An 18,353-nucleotide genomic window follows, 5' to 3' on the forward strand; every position below is an offset into this window, starting at 1 on the left:
ACACATAAGAATTAAGTGATCATTCATCTAAGGTCTGCTATATGGTTGTTTTATTCTAAAGTAAAAAATACTTGATAAATAATTTTAAATTGATTGGATTGTCATTCATGATATGCTATGACAGTTTGAGAGATCAATTGTTGCTCGTTGATGAAATTACATTTTTTACATTGAAAAAGTAAAATTGAAATTTTGCCCTAGAACGTGCAAAAGCTATGTGTGGGGGGAATTTGATAGGTGCAAAATATACATATGTTTTTATTTCTTTTACACTATGTATTGCAATGTATTTTGAGCTTATTGGAAGTTATTTTTATGAGTTTGGCATACCTAAGAAACTTTGTAGATTAATTGTTAAAAGATAAGAATTTCTACATTTTATGTTTTGCACCTTGCTTCTTGTGACAGGTTTTTCACTAAGCTATAATTTTAGAATGTGAACATAAGCTAAATAAAAGTTAAAGTACCAATATCAAGATTTCTAGGAAGGTATTATATGCCAAAATCTGAGTTCGGTTGGATCTCTAATCAGACCTGCAAAATCAGGTTGAAATCCTACTTGCAGCAGGATTCTCTACTTTTATACTATAAATTCAAATCGGCACATCTTAAGCCTCAAATATCAAAACCATGCTATTTAAAATCCCAAAATAATGTACACATCCAGGAATACAACTTTTATGGAGAATGTCGGGTTAAATAAAATCATTTTAAAGGTGGAAATTCATATGCAAGCTGAAGGATGAGATTGGTCTCCTAATCTGATGAAAAAACTAATAGTGTCAAATATCCCATTAAGGCTAAGGGTTTGACATAAAAATAGCAAGCCTTAGGATCTAAAAAATATACAAATCAAGTCTTTAACATTCCATGAATACAAGAATATATCTGTAATGGCTGGATATTACAAGAAATCAAGTCAAATACAAATTACAAATTCTAAGTTGTAGTAAAGCCTAAATTACCCTAAATTACAGTAGAGTTATTACTACAACAAAGTTAGTTTTCAATACAAATTGTGAGAGATTTAACCAACCTTAATGACCAGATAAGAAAGAAGCAATTAAGTAACATATCAGGAGAAGAATCCTAATGAAAGACAGCAGCTAAGAGAGGGAATAAAAGAAGCAAATCACAATATAAACAACTCTCTTCTTCTTCTTTACAACAATCTTTTCTCTTTGTTTTTGTTAAGTTATAAGAAATAACTTTATAATTGTAATTCTTTCATATTTAAGTACTTATTTATCCTTATTTCAGAATTATGTTATTGATTTATGTTCATGCTTTTTTAATTATTTTGAGATGATATATATATATATATATATATATGCTTGCTAGTTTCTTTCAATTTGTAATTATTATTAGGGACTAGAATAAAAAACAAAGAAGTTAATTTAATTGTTGCAACTATCACTTTAATTTATTAGGGAAGAATAAACTAAGTTAAATTACTCAAGCTTTTCAGCAATTGCTTAGAATAAATTTTATAGACTTTGCTCCTAAGGCTACTACCAAGTGAATTAAAATTGCTTTTCAAATTAAATTCGCTTGATGGTAAGAAATTGATTAGAAATTTTTATCTAATTAATTACTCATAATCTCCTCGATTCCCTTTAACTTTGAAGGACATTGAATTTATTTGCTTAAATTGAAAGGATATTTATTTTACTTCGATGATCAACAGATTTATAGGAATCAATGTCTTAGACCTTTGAACTAAGTTAGTGACATACCAATTTATTATTTTTATTTTTAAAATTTTGTCGTGAAAATATAAAAATCCACTTAAAGTTTTTTTTCTATAGATGTATTTATTTTATGTCTTTATCTTTATAACCAAACGTGTTTTTAACTTCTCTATATTTTTCCTTTCTATTTTGAAACACTAACATAAAACAACCAAAATAAATAAATAATGCAATTCAACCCACATCAAAGAATACATTAGGAGTTCCTATAGGCTCAATCATAAGGGCTAGGGAAAAAAAAGTTCAAGGAAGCCTTTAATGGGCTTTTGCAAGACATATAGGCCAAGGTGGACTATAAAAGAGCAATAACCCTAAAAGATCAAGCCTTAATAAATTTTATTCATTGTTAAGATGGGCTTAAGGATGGTTTCGACCAATAGAGAATTTTTAGCATCAGTGGACTTGTTTTGTCAAGTATTTTGTATTTTCTTATCCAACAAGGAAATCATGAATTATTTGGAGGAAAAAAAAACCTAATCTATCAAAGAGATTTTATTTATAGAAAATCCTACTATACCATGGACACTAAAGTGGCAACAAAGTAGGATTAATGGGATAAAAAAATTTCCTAGTCTATTCTGAGAAGAGAAGAGAAGTGGCAATATGAAAGGACTTTACATCTAAACGATTATTTTCCATGTATTTCTTTAGCTATTAGTTATAGCACTATAAGATAACATTTCAAAATATTTATTTTATTAGTTTTATATCAATTAATTTGTTTTGGGGTTATTTGAGGTCTAATTTTAAATTGGGTCATGTAGGCCTGTTAAGTTGTATTAGGATTTTATTTTCAAAATTATAGATACTTTTTGTAAGACTTAATTTGCATATTGAAATACACATAAAGTTGTTGTCTATTGTAGCATTGAAAATAAAGATTTTCTTGCTTGATTCTTGATTAAACTATATTTTTCAAAGAATTAACAATCTTTATTGTGATTTTATACTTCTTGTGCTTATATCCAGGTGAGGACATTATGTGAGAGTGTTTATTATAATCTTAGTGTTTTGGGGCAGGTCGTCCATTATATGAAGCTCAATTATCAATCTCAAACCTATATTAGGTAGATCTTTGGTTTATGAATTCAAGTAAAATCCCACTAGGGTTCACATTAATAGGTCTCATGATACCATTGAAATTGTTTAGGAAATGATTTTGAAGAAAAATACTTCAAAAATATAATTAAGAATGTTGATATGTATACACAATCTTAAGTAGTCAAGTTTATCTTCAATACAAGTTATGAGCTAACAAACTTTATTTTTTGAGCTACTAAGAAAGATTTAACTCTTATTAAAAAAAATTGGCAATTTTATTTTTTATTTTTATTTTTATTTTCTCGGGTAAATAATTACAAAAATCAAAAATGAAAGAGGAAAATATTTTTCATTTTTTTCTTTTTAATTAAATCCTCTCTTTTAAAAGAATTTTAAGCCAGCTAATCAAGATTGACTAGCCATTCCTTTTTTTGGTATTAAAACTATATAGACCTATTAGTAACCTAGGCCAAGCTCAAACGACCAGCATGGTCGCCTATTTGAGTGACCAAGCTTATAGTTCGTAGCCGTTGGCCAACCCATTTTCTTTTCTCTTTTTTTTTTCTTTTTTTAACAAATAAAGCTACATGACACACACCTCTATATAATATTATATGAATAATCTAACAATTTTACACTATAACTCACACTTTTTCTATCTGCACATGAAACATTATTATAGGATAGGCATTGCATTCTATCACTAATAGTTATGTTTTTGTTATGCCCACCAACCACACGAAAGACTAATAAAAATAACTATACCATATAGCACATCAACTTTTCCTCCAAACATGTACTAGGTATAGAATTTATAGCAACTCATACCGGCTAATGAGCCATCTTGGTTGGCTAATGATATGATTTCCTCCTCCATGAAGAAAGTTTAGGCTGGGTGTATAAATACACCTAGTCTTACCAGGCCTCTACCTACTATGAACAGAGTTAAATAAAGGCTAAATCAAAATACACACATAACATGCTTTTACTTTTCATCTTCTATTTAACATATTCTTCTCCTCTACAATACCAACTTAAACATTAGAGAGTTCTTTGTTCTATAATGAACTTATTTTTTCAGGAACTCTAGGCTCACAAACTCAAGATTTATAACAGATCATGAAAAGCCCAATATTTTTATGTGAATTTTTTTCATTACTCCATTATTAGCATTATACGTGGAAAATTGAATAAAAAAGTTAGTTCATTCCTTTTCACCTTTCACTAAAAACTCTTTCCATAGCTGACAAGACTTCTATACGAGGGAAAAGTGACTTGTTACCGCACCACAAGGACTTCAACTCCCCTAGATAACAACTCTCCAACTAGGTATAGTTACTCAATAATGATGTCGTGATGATGCAATTGCATCTTCACACTCTGCCTCTTACACAACAATAACAATAAAAAGAAACTCCCATGAATGCCCTCACCACAACAACAACAAAAAGAAACTCCCATGAATGCCCTCACCAAGCTTGCAATGAAGACTCTGATTCCTTAAAAAGACAAGGACGAAGCTACACTTATAGCTCTCAAATTAGCCAGTCTAAATAATCCAGATGTCATTAATCTTCATGGTCTTACTTAAGCATTAGAAAAGGACTTTGGTGAGAGATAAACTTCATAACTCTATTAGTTTGTTAGTAAGAACTCAATACGGTAGAATAATCTCTACTTTGTCATAAAATCCTCTACACTCAACTCTTTAAGAATTATATCTTTGTAAAATTCAGTGTAGACAATTATAAAGGACTAATAAACCCTCAAAAGTATATACAAAATGTAAGAAGCATCCTAAAGCTTATCATATAGAACACTGATGTTATGTGTGAAGTTCTTCACATAACTTTTGTAGATCTTCATGTGCAAGGTACCACAACCTAGATCCTAGCTTTATTCTCTATTTTTGTAGTTTTAGCTCCAAACTAATCTTTTACTTTAGCATAAGTATTTCTACCAAAAAAGCACCACAAAGATCTTTGCAATACACAACATGAAGATAAAAGCATGAGGGCCTATCTCCAACAATTTAATGAAAAGATGCTCAATATGGAAAGACTCTTTGAATCCATATCCTCAAAAGCTCTAATTAATAGAGTATACAAATATTCCCTATATGAAAGATTGTACTCCCTCCCTGACAGAAATCTCATCAGCATCAGACATATAATAGAAAATTATATCATGGTAGAAAAAATTATCTTTACTAGACAAGGTCACCCATATTCTTACACACAAGTAGAATCTTCATCATACCATTAATCTCCAATAAAAGCATAAAAGGAAAAAAAAAAAAGCACCAATAGGCATATTCGTGATCACCTTACATTTCTTGAGCTCATGATTATACCTCTGACCACCACACGAACTGAGGTGTTAGCCGTTATTCAATGGAAAGAATTTGTGTAATATCTTCCTCTTATGAAAAGCAACACAAACATAAAGAATCTTAATAAGCTTTGTCTATTTTACTATGACAATTAACATGATACTAAAAAGTGTCATGCACTTAAACAAAAAAAAAAAAGATAAAATGATTAATCATTAGAGGTTACTTCCACTAGTTTGTGAAAAAAAAAATCAGAGCTAAGGAAAGAAACTTGTGCACTTACACATGATGAGCTACCCAAGATCAAATAATCCCTGAAGCTTCTCTAAAGATTTGTATCTCCATGTATTGTGTTTTTCAATAAAATAGTATTGTTTCTCCATAAAATCTATTGTCTCCCACTTGGTCTCCATGACTCCAAAAACATCTTCATGATAAAATCTATATTAAATCTTTATGCATGTCTCCAAGTTCTTATAGCCTCTTACCTACAAGTCTCGTGATCAATTATCTCTAAAAGGATGTAGGATCCTTTTTTAAAAGTGTTGAAAAAATTTATATGAAGAAAATCTATACATGAAAGTGCAAATATAGCCATGAAAGCATAAGCTTTCATCTTTTACACAGACCTAGCCATAGTAGTATTATTATGCAGATATACATGTAACAATTATAAGTTTTTCCCCAGCTAAGTTAAGTCTTTCAAACAAATTATTTGAAAGAATTCGTAGAAAATGATGGGGCAAAGTTTTTTTTTTAAAAAAAAATTATTTGCCCAACTAGTTGCCAGGGCCAAGCCTAACTAACCAGCTCAAGCAACAAAACGTGTTAGTCATATTGGACCATGCTTAGGTGACTAGCCTTACTTGTCACTTCTTTAGGCAATCAATAAGGTCACCTATTTAAACAACCAAATAATCATCCTTTTTAGACGACTAATGTGGTTACATTTTTATGTTTTTGGGTGACTAGGTTTTTAGGTGACTAGGCCTATAAGTCATTAGATCTATGACAAACTCATTTTTCTCTAATTTTGTTCTTTTTTTCTCTTTTTTGTTAACAAGTAAAGCTATATGGAACACACCTCTGTTATTATTATATGAATTATCTAATAATTTTATGTGTAACATATATTTTTTTTATCTCGCACACACAAGATTATTGCATAACAAGTGTCATATTTTATCATCAATAGTTACCTTTCTACTACACCACCAGCCATATAAAAAACCAATACAAATGAATACACTCCGGCACACCAATTTTTCCTCCAATCATGTACTAGGTACATAACCTGTGGTAGCTTACACTGACTTATAAGCCACCTTGGTTGGCCAAAAAACAAGATTTCCTTCTCTACAAAGAAATTTTAAGTTAGGTATATTTATACATTTAGTCTTACTGAAACAAAGACCAAATTTGAATATATCTAGAAAGAAGCTAAACTCAAATATTCACACGATGTACTTTTATTTTTCTTCTACTATACATCATTTTCTTTCCTATAACAAATATTAATTTGAGTATCAGAAAATCACTCATTAAAAACTTATTTCTTTAGGAACTCCCAGCTTACATGCTTAAAATTCATAGTAGACTATGTAAAGACCAACATTTTCTTTGTGAAACTTTCTCAAAACTTCATTAGCATTAATATTTTCATTTTCAATTAGAACTTGAAAAAACTTATTTTACGAATTTACTTGGTTAACCTAAGAATTATATATGTTTACAAGTTACTTCATTCATAAAATTATGTTAATTTTTTCTAGAGATATTTTTCAAAAAATATAATCCATGAAGTAAATTCCATAAATGGATTTCACAAATCTAACAATCATAATTTGGAAATTTTTCATTAAATTTAGCATTACATTAGAAATATTTTTATCAAAATTAACATTAGATGGTAAGTTCATTTGCTTTCTATGTTCCTACTTATGCTCGTGATAAAAACAAAAACAAATAAAATAAGGAATTTTTCTTGTTTATGTGATCTAAAATAAGGAATTTATTTTTTACAAGGAAAAAAAATTAGCATCAATCAAGAAAATATCAAAAATATTACTAAAATTATTGTTATAAAACTTGGTCTAATAAGCATGTTAAAATTTAACCAAGTTAGGAGTTGACCCTTTTAAACTTGATAGATCCTATTAAAATTCAAGTAAAATACAATAATAATGTTGTTTTGAATCAATATAATTCATTCTGTATTGCGCTTATAATCTAAATCTTAAAGGTTTGACACGCATGAAAAAAAGGCTATAAAATACACTCACATGTTAAATGATCGAATAGATAATTTAGTTTTGATTTATTTTCATTTTAAGACAACACCAAAATAGAAAGAAAAAAAAAAGGAAAAAGGAAAGTAAAAGAAATCTAGTCGCCACGTGTAGATTTTCTGTTAGCCAAGACAACAACATTAAAAATAACAGAAAAACAAATGCAAGGACACGGACACCATTAACAGCAACAAAAAATGTAATAAATAAACAGATTTCCATTTTCTTTCTCGCTGAATTTTTTTTTCATAACAATAAAAAATACTTTCATTAGATCTGTTTTGTATTTTGACTGTAACAAAAACCCGAAAGACAGGTACTTTCAGCAAAATTCCAGGCATGGAAGGTGGAAGTCAGGCGGATACAGAGATGACTGATGCCCCAAAACAGCAGCAGCAGCCACCATTTATGGGAGGGGGAGGGGGAGGAGGGATGGAGAATATACCGGCAACGTTGAGTCATGGAGGGAGGTTTATACAATATAATATATTTGGAAATATATTTGAAGTTACTGCTAAGTATAAACCTCCTATTATGCCTATTGGTAAAGGGGCTTATGGCATCGTCTGGTAACTATCTTTCTCTTGGAAGAAAACCCACTTTGTTTCTTCATTTATATTGTTGTTTTTTTGTTCATAAAAGTCGTGTGTTTTTTGGAGTGTTTTGAGGGAAAGTTTGACTCTTTATGCAAAAATTGTGTTTGTGATGAAATTAGGGTTTTTAGTTTTTGTTTATGGATAAATTGGAGCTGTTGTTTGTTTAAGGGTTGATTGTGTATGTGGGAGAAGGGGGGTTTAAGGGAATGAATTGGAGCTTTTATTGATTTTGTGTTGTTGTTTGTTTGCTGGTTTGTTAGTTCGGCTTTGAATTCTGAGACGACTGAGCACGTGGCAATAAAGAAGATAGCAAATGCGTTTGATAACAAGATTGATGCGAAGAGGACACTACGTGAGATCAAGTTGCTTCGCCACATGGATCATGAAAACGTCAGTGAGTAATTGATTAATTTTATTGCTATTCGTTCTGTTTCATGTCAATGTGTTGTGGTTTCAGGTTTTTTGATGAAATGATGAGAGGGGAAATTTGGTAAATACGGGGACCCATCAATAAAAGTATCCAAATGGGGATGATTCAATTATATTGCATTTGGTAGATATGAAGCAAGAGTGGATATGATTAGTCTAGATGGCATTTAGACAGTAGAAATTCCATTTCGAATGGGAGGATGTTGAATGAAAGTTACCATGATTGTTGAATCACAATTAGTCATAGCTGGTAGCTCGTTCCTGGCATTCTTCTTTCTTTCCTTTTTGCCTTTTTTAACTCTCCCATCTCAATGATACTCCAATGACAATGCATGACTAGATATTCTTAACCAGGTTATTGAAATTGAAATTAAGACCATGACTCAAGTTGAAGCTGGTAACGATTTTCTTAAGCAATTAACTTGGATGTAATTTAAAACAATCTGAGTTAGCATCATTTGACCATTGGTTAAAGACAAAGGGTTTTAAACTGTCTCCATCCTTTCTGTATAACATTTACCTTGAATAAAAATCCTTGCTTGTTACTTGAATTTGAAAAAAATAACTAACAAGCGAAAATTTCATGGGAGAAACACGTTGATGCTGTGAATATTCTGACATTTATGTGTTCCTTACATCTGTTGTATTTTTCATGCAGGTTGTGGCAATCAGGGATATAATTCCTCCACCCCAAAGGGTGTCATTTAATGATGTTTACATTGCATATGAGCTAATGGACACAGACCTGCATCAGATCATTCGCTCCAATCAAGTATTATCAGAAGAGCACTGTCAGGTTAGTATTAAATATTTACTTTGTTTAGAGATAAGGACTGGAAGCAAACAACCCAAAGCTCTGCACTAGTTATTTGAAATTTTCTCATCTTATTGGTCTTAATATAGCTCCCTTTGGGTCCTCCATATGGCTGATTGAGAGCCCAATGTGCATTTTTCTTTCACTCAATACACTTTTTCAAAATAAATGTTTTATGTGGTCAGCATGGACTTTTCATATTCTTTGTTATTTTGTTAATATGAGAGCTGACCTGAGTTTTGGGATGTCTAGAGAGCGTTGAATTTTCCTTGAGCCTGGAATGATAAATGCCGAGAACAATAACTTGTTTGCTGTCAAACATAATTTGGCAGGCTCAACTGAAAACAACTTTCCGCTTCTTACTTTGATAACATCCGTATATTTCCTTTGGCTCTGTAATTTAATCTTTGTTCAATTTTTTTACTTTCATCAAACTAAGTCAAAGAGCTATTCAATTTTTACTTATTCAAACTAAGTTGAAGAGCTACAAACCAAACATTCTTCTATTTTTGTTCTCTGCAGTATTTCCTGTATCAGATACTCCGTGGATTGAAATATATACATTCTGCAAACGTCCTGCATAGAGATTTAAAACCTAGCAATCTCCTCCTGAATGCTAATTGTGACTTGAAGATATGTGATTTTGGTCTGGCTCGTGTCACCTCGGAAACTGATTTCATGACAGAATATGTTGTTACAAGATGGTACCGAGCACCAGAGTTGCTCTTGAACTCCTCAGATTACACTACAGCTATTGATGTATGGTCTGTGGGTTGTATATTCATGGAGTTGATGGATCGAAAGCCCCTATTCCCTGGCAGAGATCATGTGCATCAGCTTCGTTTGCTTATGGAGGTAAATTAATTGTTAAATTTCTGTTGGTATTTTCTTATCCGCTAAAAAAGTTTTAGGATCACATCTGAATTGAGTTTATTGATAATCCTTCAAATCTCTTACCTTTTATCCTTTTTTTGGAAACAATGGGGGCGTTCTCTTTTCATTTTGTGTTGCATTCATGAAATGAATTTGCAGTGCAAACCAAATGTAATCTTGACCTGAAATTAGGTTATTTTGGCTGCATTTCTTAGATAGACAACTTATGGTTTCCTTTGGTTATTTCTTTTCAGTTCTTAAGAATTATATGCTATTAAAAATGTGTGCAGCAACTAGTATTGCATGTCTTCAAATAGGCATATGGATATGTTGTATCAAAGTGTCCTCTTCTGAGCACAAACTTTTTCAATTTATTAGTAATCATTTCTAATCCTTGCAGCTGATTGGCACCCCATCAGAGGCTGAGTTGGAGTTTTTGAATGAAAACGCAAAGAGATACATTCGACAACTCCCACTTCATCATCGCCAGTCATTCCTTGAAAAGTTTCCAACTGTCCACCCAGCAGCTATTGATCTTGTTGAAAAGATGTTAACTTTTGATCCCAGACAGAGGATTACTGGTGAGTTTGTTTCCTTGACCTTCAGAGTGTCAACGCAATTTGAATTACTTGATTTCATTGTCTTTTCTCTTACATGCTTTGGTTTAAATGCTTCACATTGCTTAGCTGCTATGTTTTCTCTTATGAGATTGGAAATGGGATCATGCGGCACTTTGATTGTTTAGACACTGACTGCTTATTTAGCAATTAATGGTCATGTTTGACTTTGAGAATTAAAATCCCTAGTTTTACATTTTATCCTTTGCTTCGATAATTATAACTATTGAGAAATACAGTCCTGCATCCACTACACACTTGGTAATTTAAGTTTTCTTTGTTTTGACTATAAAATTCATTGATACATGGTATTCAATGGAACTCCAGCATGCAATGGTTTTGGGACCAATTGGTGAAGCCCCTGCACCTTTGTTGCTCTTCATCCATGGTTCATCTCAGTTAGATAAGTGGCAGATCAAAGCTATTGAGTCGTGTAAATGGGTGTAGGACTTGGAGGTGGGGAGGAGAAAACATCATTGCACTATTATCTGCCAAAAACTGTGAATATTAAATTTATGTGCATTACTGTTCTGCATTTGTGAGAGCAGAGATCGTGTATGTGGCATGCAATTCAATTGGAAGCAGAAAATATTTATAGAACCTCAGATTGTTGTACAGTTTTTGTTTTCATTGCGGATTTCAAGTTCTGTCTAGGAAAGGAATACCAATTGCATCAACTTACCTTTTGTTTTCTATCATGGTCGACTTAACCTTTTGGATTGCCTTCATGGTGCTAACTATGCAGCTATGCATTGCAAGTCCAAGTCTTCTGTGCAGCATTCAACTCACGCTGTGCTTAAGTGAAACATACAAGATTAAGTGAACAAAGCCCACCGTTTATTCCAACTCACAAGAAAAGAAAAAAAATAAACTGTGGTTAAGTGAAACATATAACAGACGTCCCATGATCTTAAGGTTAAGTGAACAAGAGATACATTTTTTATCATGTGAATAAGAGATTCTTCTGATGATGAGGTATATATGCAATAATCTAGATATGACTTGGATTGATCATCCATACTATCTTGAACTTGCCCCTGATTTTAACTTGACTTTAATAGAAGGCTCTGGCTAGCGGGTGCACTAGGGCACCTGTTATGAGATTCGTTATTGATAGTTAATGCTGTTTATGTATTGTATTAACTAGAGAATATCTAGTTATATCTAAGCAAATATCTTGTTTATGGTTGTTGAATCAAAGATTCACTGGCTGATCATTCATGTGTAGATAATGATATAGCAGAAGAAAAATTAAAGATGTTTAATTTTAATAACATATAACCATCAATAACTGTCATCTTAACGAGTGCTGTAAATGCAGCTGTTAGCTTTTCCCTTGACAGAACATCCAACACGATGTGATTAATGTGTAGCCTGACATTTGTTACATGTTCTGTTTCACTATTTTGATATCCTGCATATTATTTCTCCAATTCCTCGTAAAATTGTTCACTCTAAATAATCTTTATTCCTTGTAATTTGTTTCAGTTGAGGATGCACTTGCTCATCCATACCTAACATCGCTTCACGACATCAGTGATGAACCAGTCTGCATGACCCCATTCAGCTTTGACTTTGAGCAGCATGCACTGACTGAAGAACAGATGAAGGAGCTTATTTATCGGGAAGCTCTTGCATTCAACCCCGAATACCAGAACCAGTGACACTGAGTCGACCAGCGTGGTTTCTTTGATTTATATGTTTTCCAGTGATTTCTTTCTTGGTGTAAATATGTTCCATCCAAAACCGGGTGGTTCCTGAACTGAAATATTTATTCTGGACAGAATTCAGGGGAACAAAACAATTGAAATGGTGTTTGTATCGGCTGTCGATGTATTGTTCTTTCTATTGAATTGAGCCAACGTTTTTCCGTTCAGCAACTTCCAAACATGAAATATGCGTCAGTGGTGAGCGTGCCAGCTTCAAACCATCCCTCTTATCTTACGATTCCTGGATGATGATGCCCTATGGCGGCCTCCGCTTAGAGCAATCATTCACTTGCCTGGTGTATTTTCTGGTCAAACTCGTGTGAAATGCATGAGTCCAAACATATAAAAGAAAAATAAGAGCCACGGTAAAATAGACTAGAGTTCTTTGCTTATTTGAACTACCAGCAGGAAAAATTATAGCATAAACTAAATTTCTTAGTTCAGATTTATTGCGTCGCTGCTCCAACTAATACGATACAGCTCGCATTCTTCTCAAATAGTGTACCATAATATTCTGAAAAAACGATGAAACTGATATTTTTACGCGGAAATTTGGAATCAAACTAATAACATCACAAGCTCAGTGATATGCAAATGAAGGAGCAATTGGATACATATTTGCTCAGCAAATTTCTGGAAAAAATTGCAAGAACGAACAAGGCTATTGATATCCTCATAATAAGATAAATCTGCCAAGCATTCTAGCATCATCTTTGACAGCGCCATTAGTTCTTCAAGCTTCCAAAAAATCTAGAAAGAGGCACAGGACCACCAGCCTCTTCATCATCACTACTGGAGTGTTTGGTTCTTGACTTGTGCTTCTTTTCCTTTGTTTTTCTAGACTTGGACCTTGATCTTTTCAATTCTCTCTCGTCTTCACTACTAGAAGAATCTGAAGATGAACTGGAGGAGCTAGAATCATCAGATCTCCGCCTCGAATGCTGCAAGGTAATGCAAGATCAGGATTGTTTCGGTTTTATATTCCAAAGGGATGAGGTATTCATAGCAATGGAGATGGAAAGAAAAAGGATGGTGATTATCAATCGAGAAGACTATAGAGGAGACACTTGATAAATGAGCAATGCAAGTTTGTGATTACCGCACCTTTAGCATAGATTTTAAAACTTCAATATTGCACTTGGTGTCATTCAAAAGGCATTGTATGCATAGACGTGACACTTGATAAATGAGCAATGCAAGTTTGTGATTACCGCACCTTTAGCATAGATTTTAAAACTTCAATATTGCACTTGGTGTCATTCAAAAGGCATTGTATGCATAGACGTGAACCCACGGCTTTCAAATGCATTCACATGAAATTTAAAACAGCAATTCTCAAAGATTCTAAAACATATTAATCGAGGCTTATGCATACAGAATAGAAACGAGGTATAATCCAAAACAAGTACAGAAGAAACTATGGGCCTGTTCAGAAATAGAAAAGGTTTTCCATTTTCTATCTCCAATTTTCTAATCCTTTCACATTTTCATTCTCCTTCAGAAAATTAGTTTTACAAATTAGAAAATCAGAAAACATGTTCGAACTAGTTGCTTTTTATCTTTAACCGTAAGGACTGAATTGCATGGAATTGCAACTTTAAGGACCAAACTATAACTAGTTCTTTTTGGAGAAATCTAGGTGAACTTGAATCTTTTTGGAACCCAAATTTACCCATCATTTTCATCAAATTTTCATACAATCAAATGAATAAGATATGCATTTCTAGGAACCCAGCATATCTAATGCCAAAAAACTTTAATGAAAAAAAAACAAAGAAAATTGAATCTTAAACAGAAGAAAACAGGGACAAAATGGGTTATGAACCACGATCTACAAAGTGGACATCAAATAGCATCAAAATCTCAAGATCACAGGTAATTATCATGGAAACCTACCTAAAATCTATCCCAGATAACCCACTTGAAAAACAAAACATCTTATGAGCTTCAAAAGATGAGCCATTTCAGTATTGCTTTCACTAGCTTCACTATCACAAAGGGTTTTCTCCAATAAAAGCCATTAATGTTGCTTGCATTAACAACCCAAAATGCTCACTTTATTTCTGCAAATCTATCAAGAGTAACTGTTACTTTACGAATTACCTGTGGAAACCCGTGTTTTCATTTGGAGAACACAAGACATAAGATGGTGTATAACTCCCCTACAGAAAACACCCTGTGAAACCACAAAATACCAAGAGTTTGTCCCCTCAAGTTCTCTAACCCTTGCCCCCTAACTTCTCTTCAAGTAATATGCCTTTTTCTTTTCAACCAAATTATATAGCCCCTTGGGCAAATTCTTATGGAATACAATTGTAAAGGATTTGAGTTCAGACAGAAGCAAAGGCACAATTTCCAGATTAATTTATCCAAAGCCTCCTATGGCAGGACCATTACAATTTCTTAGTGGCCTTTTTCACTGGTTAAAAGAACAAGCACAGACAAACAGGAGCTAAGTTCTCTTGCAACTTCCTTTGAAATGAGATAGCTTCATATTGCTACTTCTTTCCAAATGAAGAACATTCAAAATCCTTTAATGATAATTAATCTGCCTGAGTCATTTTACCAAGACCAGATAAAATGAAGCTATCTACTCTGGTCATCAAAGCACGAGGACCAACTATTTTTTCACAAGGATATTCTTCACGGTATCTTTAGTTTCATTAAGAAAAACTAGCCAAAAGAAGTTGCATGGATTTCCTTGTCAATAAGAAAACACTGGTAACATCGAATTTAGCACTGTAGTTCTGAGTGACAGAAAATTTAATATTCTAGCATATGCAATTCAATTAAAAGCAAGCTATTAGAAAATTCAGGCACCTTTCTTTTTTTACTTCTGCGTTTCTTTAAATCCCTGTCCTTTCTATCTGCAAGCGCACATCTCAAATTCAGATGTGCAAAAGAGGATGGTTACACAAAGACAAGATATCCATATACATACCCTTTTTATGACTAGATTTGCTACCAGAGTGATTCCGGCCATGAGCAAGTTTGTGTGCCCTTTCAGCATCCAATTGAGCTCGGTACTCCCGCATCATTCTGTCCTTATCTGCTTCTAGTTCTCCCTTTCTCATTTCATCCTCCTAGTACATCAAATGCAGAACAAAAATTCAGCATTCATATAGAATCTAGAAATATCAAATTGTCATTTAAAACTGCATCAATTGTTTAAACATACATGTGCAATCATTATACAAACAAATGTGCACAACTAATAGTTGCACAAACAGCATGACAGTTATGAAAGAAAGTAGCATATCCATAGATTACCTTTTGCTTTTTCTTGAACTCTTCCCAGGTTACTGTGTGAGATTTATTAAGGCTGGCCAAACGAGCAGCATGCCACTCTGGTGAATGAAAAGAACCATCCACCTGCGACTCGCCTCATCAGAAATGTTCCATGAAAATAAAAATAATAAAAAATGAAGCATTCAAAATACAAAAACTACACTTAACTTTACATCTATATCTCTATATTTCTTTACACACACAATTACAGCGCCCAAAAACAAAAGAAGTATTTTGCACTTAATACTGCAAGCATTCATGCTGCAAAAGATGCAAAAGAAAAGAAAAATGCTTAGTTGTGCTGTCATGTCTCAGTTATTCTTTTTTCTTCAACATATAAGCGCATTCCAACAGTTATAGCCAATGTCTATTGTCTAATGAAAAAAGTTTAATGATCATCTTTGAAAAAGTCTTAAAACAATGAAACCAAATAAATTCATCGATACAGCAATAAAACAGTGGCAAAGATAAAAGATTTTACAATAAGAAGGAAACAAAAATGTTTATGAAGTACTTGGAAGTTGGAACCACTGTTCAACATGCAAAGGGCAAAGCTCAACCATACAGCAGCAGCAAGATAAGCATCCATCACCGTAAAACACCATTTCAAGTAAAATGGCGAAAACAAACTTCTAACCTTAACAACCCACCAAGAGGATAAAACAGTTAAAGGAGCCCACCATTTGCGTTGACCACATAAATTCACGACCAAATCATAACCCAAAAGGAACATAAAAAAAATAAATTAACCTGGAAGCTTAGAAAACTCAGATTATTAGCTGCCCCAAAGCATCCAACATTTCGGTAGCATCTTATTAATTTCAATAACCATGTTCTCAAATCCATACCAAAAATTCAACAATAGAAACAATACTGTCAATCCATTGGCAAAAAAGATTCGATAAAAAATAAACATAGAACCACAAAATTAAGCCAAAGCAATAAAAATCAATACAATGAAGAAAAACATAAAACTAGAAGAAAAAGGGTAATAAAAGAGTGGAAATTGAACATGAGAATTTAAAGAACAGTATGAAAAGGTACAAACCATCCCATCTTCGATCTCTTCAGGACCAGCAGAGCTGGAACCAAGCCTGGATCTTTGCATAGCTTTGTAAGCTTGATTTTTGCCCATTTTGAGAAATCTGAGAGAAACCCAGAAGAGAAAACAAGGGGAATTGAAGGAAAGTTTGATTTTTTTAGAAATATTGTGACCCGGAAAGAGAATCAAGAGAAATTTTGGAGAGAGATTTGATTAGGGTATTATTAACGGTCCAAATACCACGAGGGGGAGAGAGAAAGAGAATGTGAAGGTGATTATAAGTTGAAGTTAAAAGATGGCTGCGTAGGTGTTGTCTTTATGAGTGGTTGCTGCAATAAATAGGAAAAGATACAAGTTATTATTATTTAAAATATATTAAAAAAAAATTTAAAATTTTTTTTAATATTAATACATTAAAAAAATTAAAAAAAACATAATTTTTATGAAAATAATTTTAAAACATAAAAATAAACTGAGATGATATTGTTAGTAATACATTTGGGTAATTTATCATAAAATAATAATTAATATTTTTCATAATAAAGGAAATCTTTGAAACAATTTATGTTCCAAGGTTTGAGAATTTATTAAATTATTTTTTTTTAACGTTGACTCTAAAATTTAAATTTAAAAATCAAGAAAGATAATAATTCTTTTGTTATCATGAGATAATATATTAAAATTATAGAACTATTAACACAATATAATTAGAAAAACAAAAAAAAAAGAGTAAATTCCCCATTGCAGGATTCATTCAGCTTGAACCCTCCTTGTTCATCCAACCCCCTCCCTCTCCAGAGTGGGATGACATCTGCTGGCTCCCTTTCTTCATCCTCCCGCCCTCTCCCGAGTGGAATGATGAAAATCTTGATCTTCATATTTCTTAGACGTCCATTTTCTCTGATGATGGTGATGATTAAAACTAACTAGATCAAATATTATGCATATTTTCTCCAATGATGATTAAAATTAAGTATTTGATATTTTTGTCAAATTAAAATATATATAATGTGTTTGTCAGTTAGCCCTAGATTTTCTTAATGCTTTGTGTGTGTGTGTGTTGTAAATTATTCTCTGCATGCTTAATTGTGGGCTTCCGTTGCATGTGTGTGGATAGATTGGATTGGTTTAGGAGAAGAAAAAAATACAGGCTTAGATTGTTCCCTTAGCGAGATGGGGAAAAAGAAAAGAAAATTCATGGCTTTAAAATCGTTACAAGAACACCTTTGGCATTAAAGGTGATTGATTTTTTGAATTAATAGACTTTTATCATAACTTAACAAAGATTCTACTTACTGAAGAATAACTCATTATATATAATCTAGTCTAAGCTAGTTGATACAAATTGGAACTCAGGGCTCAACTCAAGAATCTAAAGCTGGCTAATTGAGTTTCTGATTCTAGGAGTGATTCTGCCGCATATAATGCCACTTATTTCTTGACTTCTCTTATCATCTTCCTTGTAGGATTGTTCCTCTTTCTTCCGGTAGAATTCCTGCTGGAAAACTCTCTCTGGTTACCGACTTATAGGTGCTGGAAAACTCAAACCCACCAGCACCCTTCTGCTGACTCT

General features: G+C 32.7%; 2 protein-coding genes across 2 annotated transcripts; one reads left to right on the forward strand and one right to left on the reverse strand.

Annotated features, from left to right (window-relative positions):
- Positions 1-7,617: 7,617 nt before the first annotated feature.
- On the forward strand, positions 7,618-12,658 carry LOC105108973 (mitogen-activated protein kinase homolog NTF4-like). The gene is made up of 6 exons (XM_011003511.1): positions 7,618-7,981; positions 8,269-8,398; positions 9,096-9,233; positions 9,774-10,106; positions 10,525-10,705; positions 12,230-12,658. The coding sequence occupies exons 1-6, from the start codon at positions 7,752-7,754 to the stop codon at positions 12,403-12,405; spliced, it is 1,188 nt and encodes a 395-aa protein (XP_011001813.1). The 5' UTR covers positions 7,618-7,751; the 3' UTR covers positions 12,406-12,658.
- Positions 12,659-12,816: 158 nt separating this feature from the next.
- LOC105108974 (protein FAM133-like) lies at positions 12,817-17,093 on the reverse strand. The gene is made up of 5 exons (XM_011003512.1): positions 16,787-17,093; positions 15,721-15,822; positions 15,392-15,533; positions 15,271-15,317; positions 12,817-13,391 (listed from the first exon to the last, which is right to left on the reverse strand). The coding sequence occupies exons 1-5, from the start codon at positions 16,871-16,873 to the stop codon at positions 13,176-13,178; spliced, it is 594 nt and encodes a 197-aa protein (XP_011001814.1). The 5' UTR covers positions 16,874-17,093; the 3' UTR covers positions 12,817-13,175.
- Positions 17,094-18,353: the final 1,260 nt, after the last annotated feature.

Source organism: Populus euphratica, unplaced genomic scaffold, assembly GCF_000495115.2.
Source record: "Populus euphratica unplaced genomic scaffold, PopEup_1.0 scaffold237.1, whole genome shotgun sequence".
NCBI lineage: Eukaryota > Viridiplantae > Streptophyta > Magnoliopsida > Malpighiales > Salicaceae > Populus > Populus euphratica.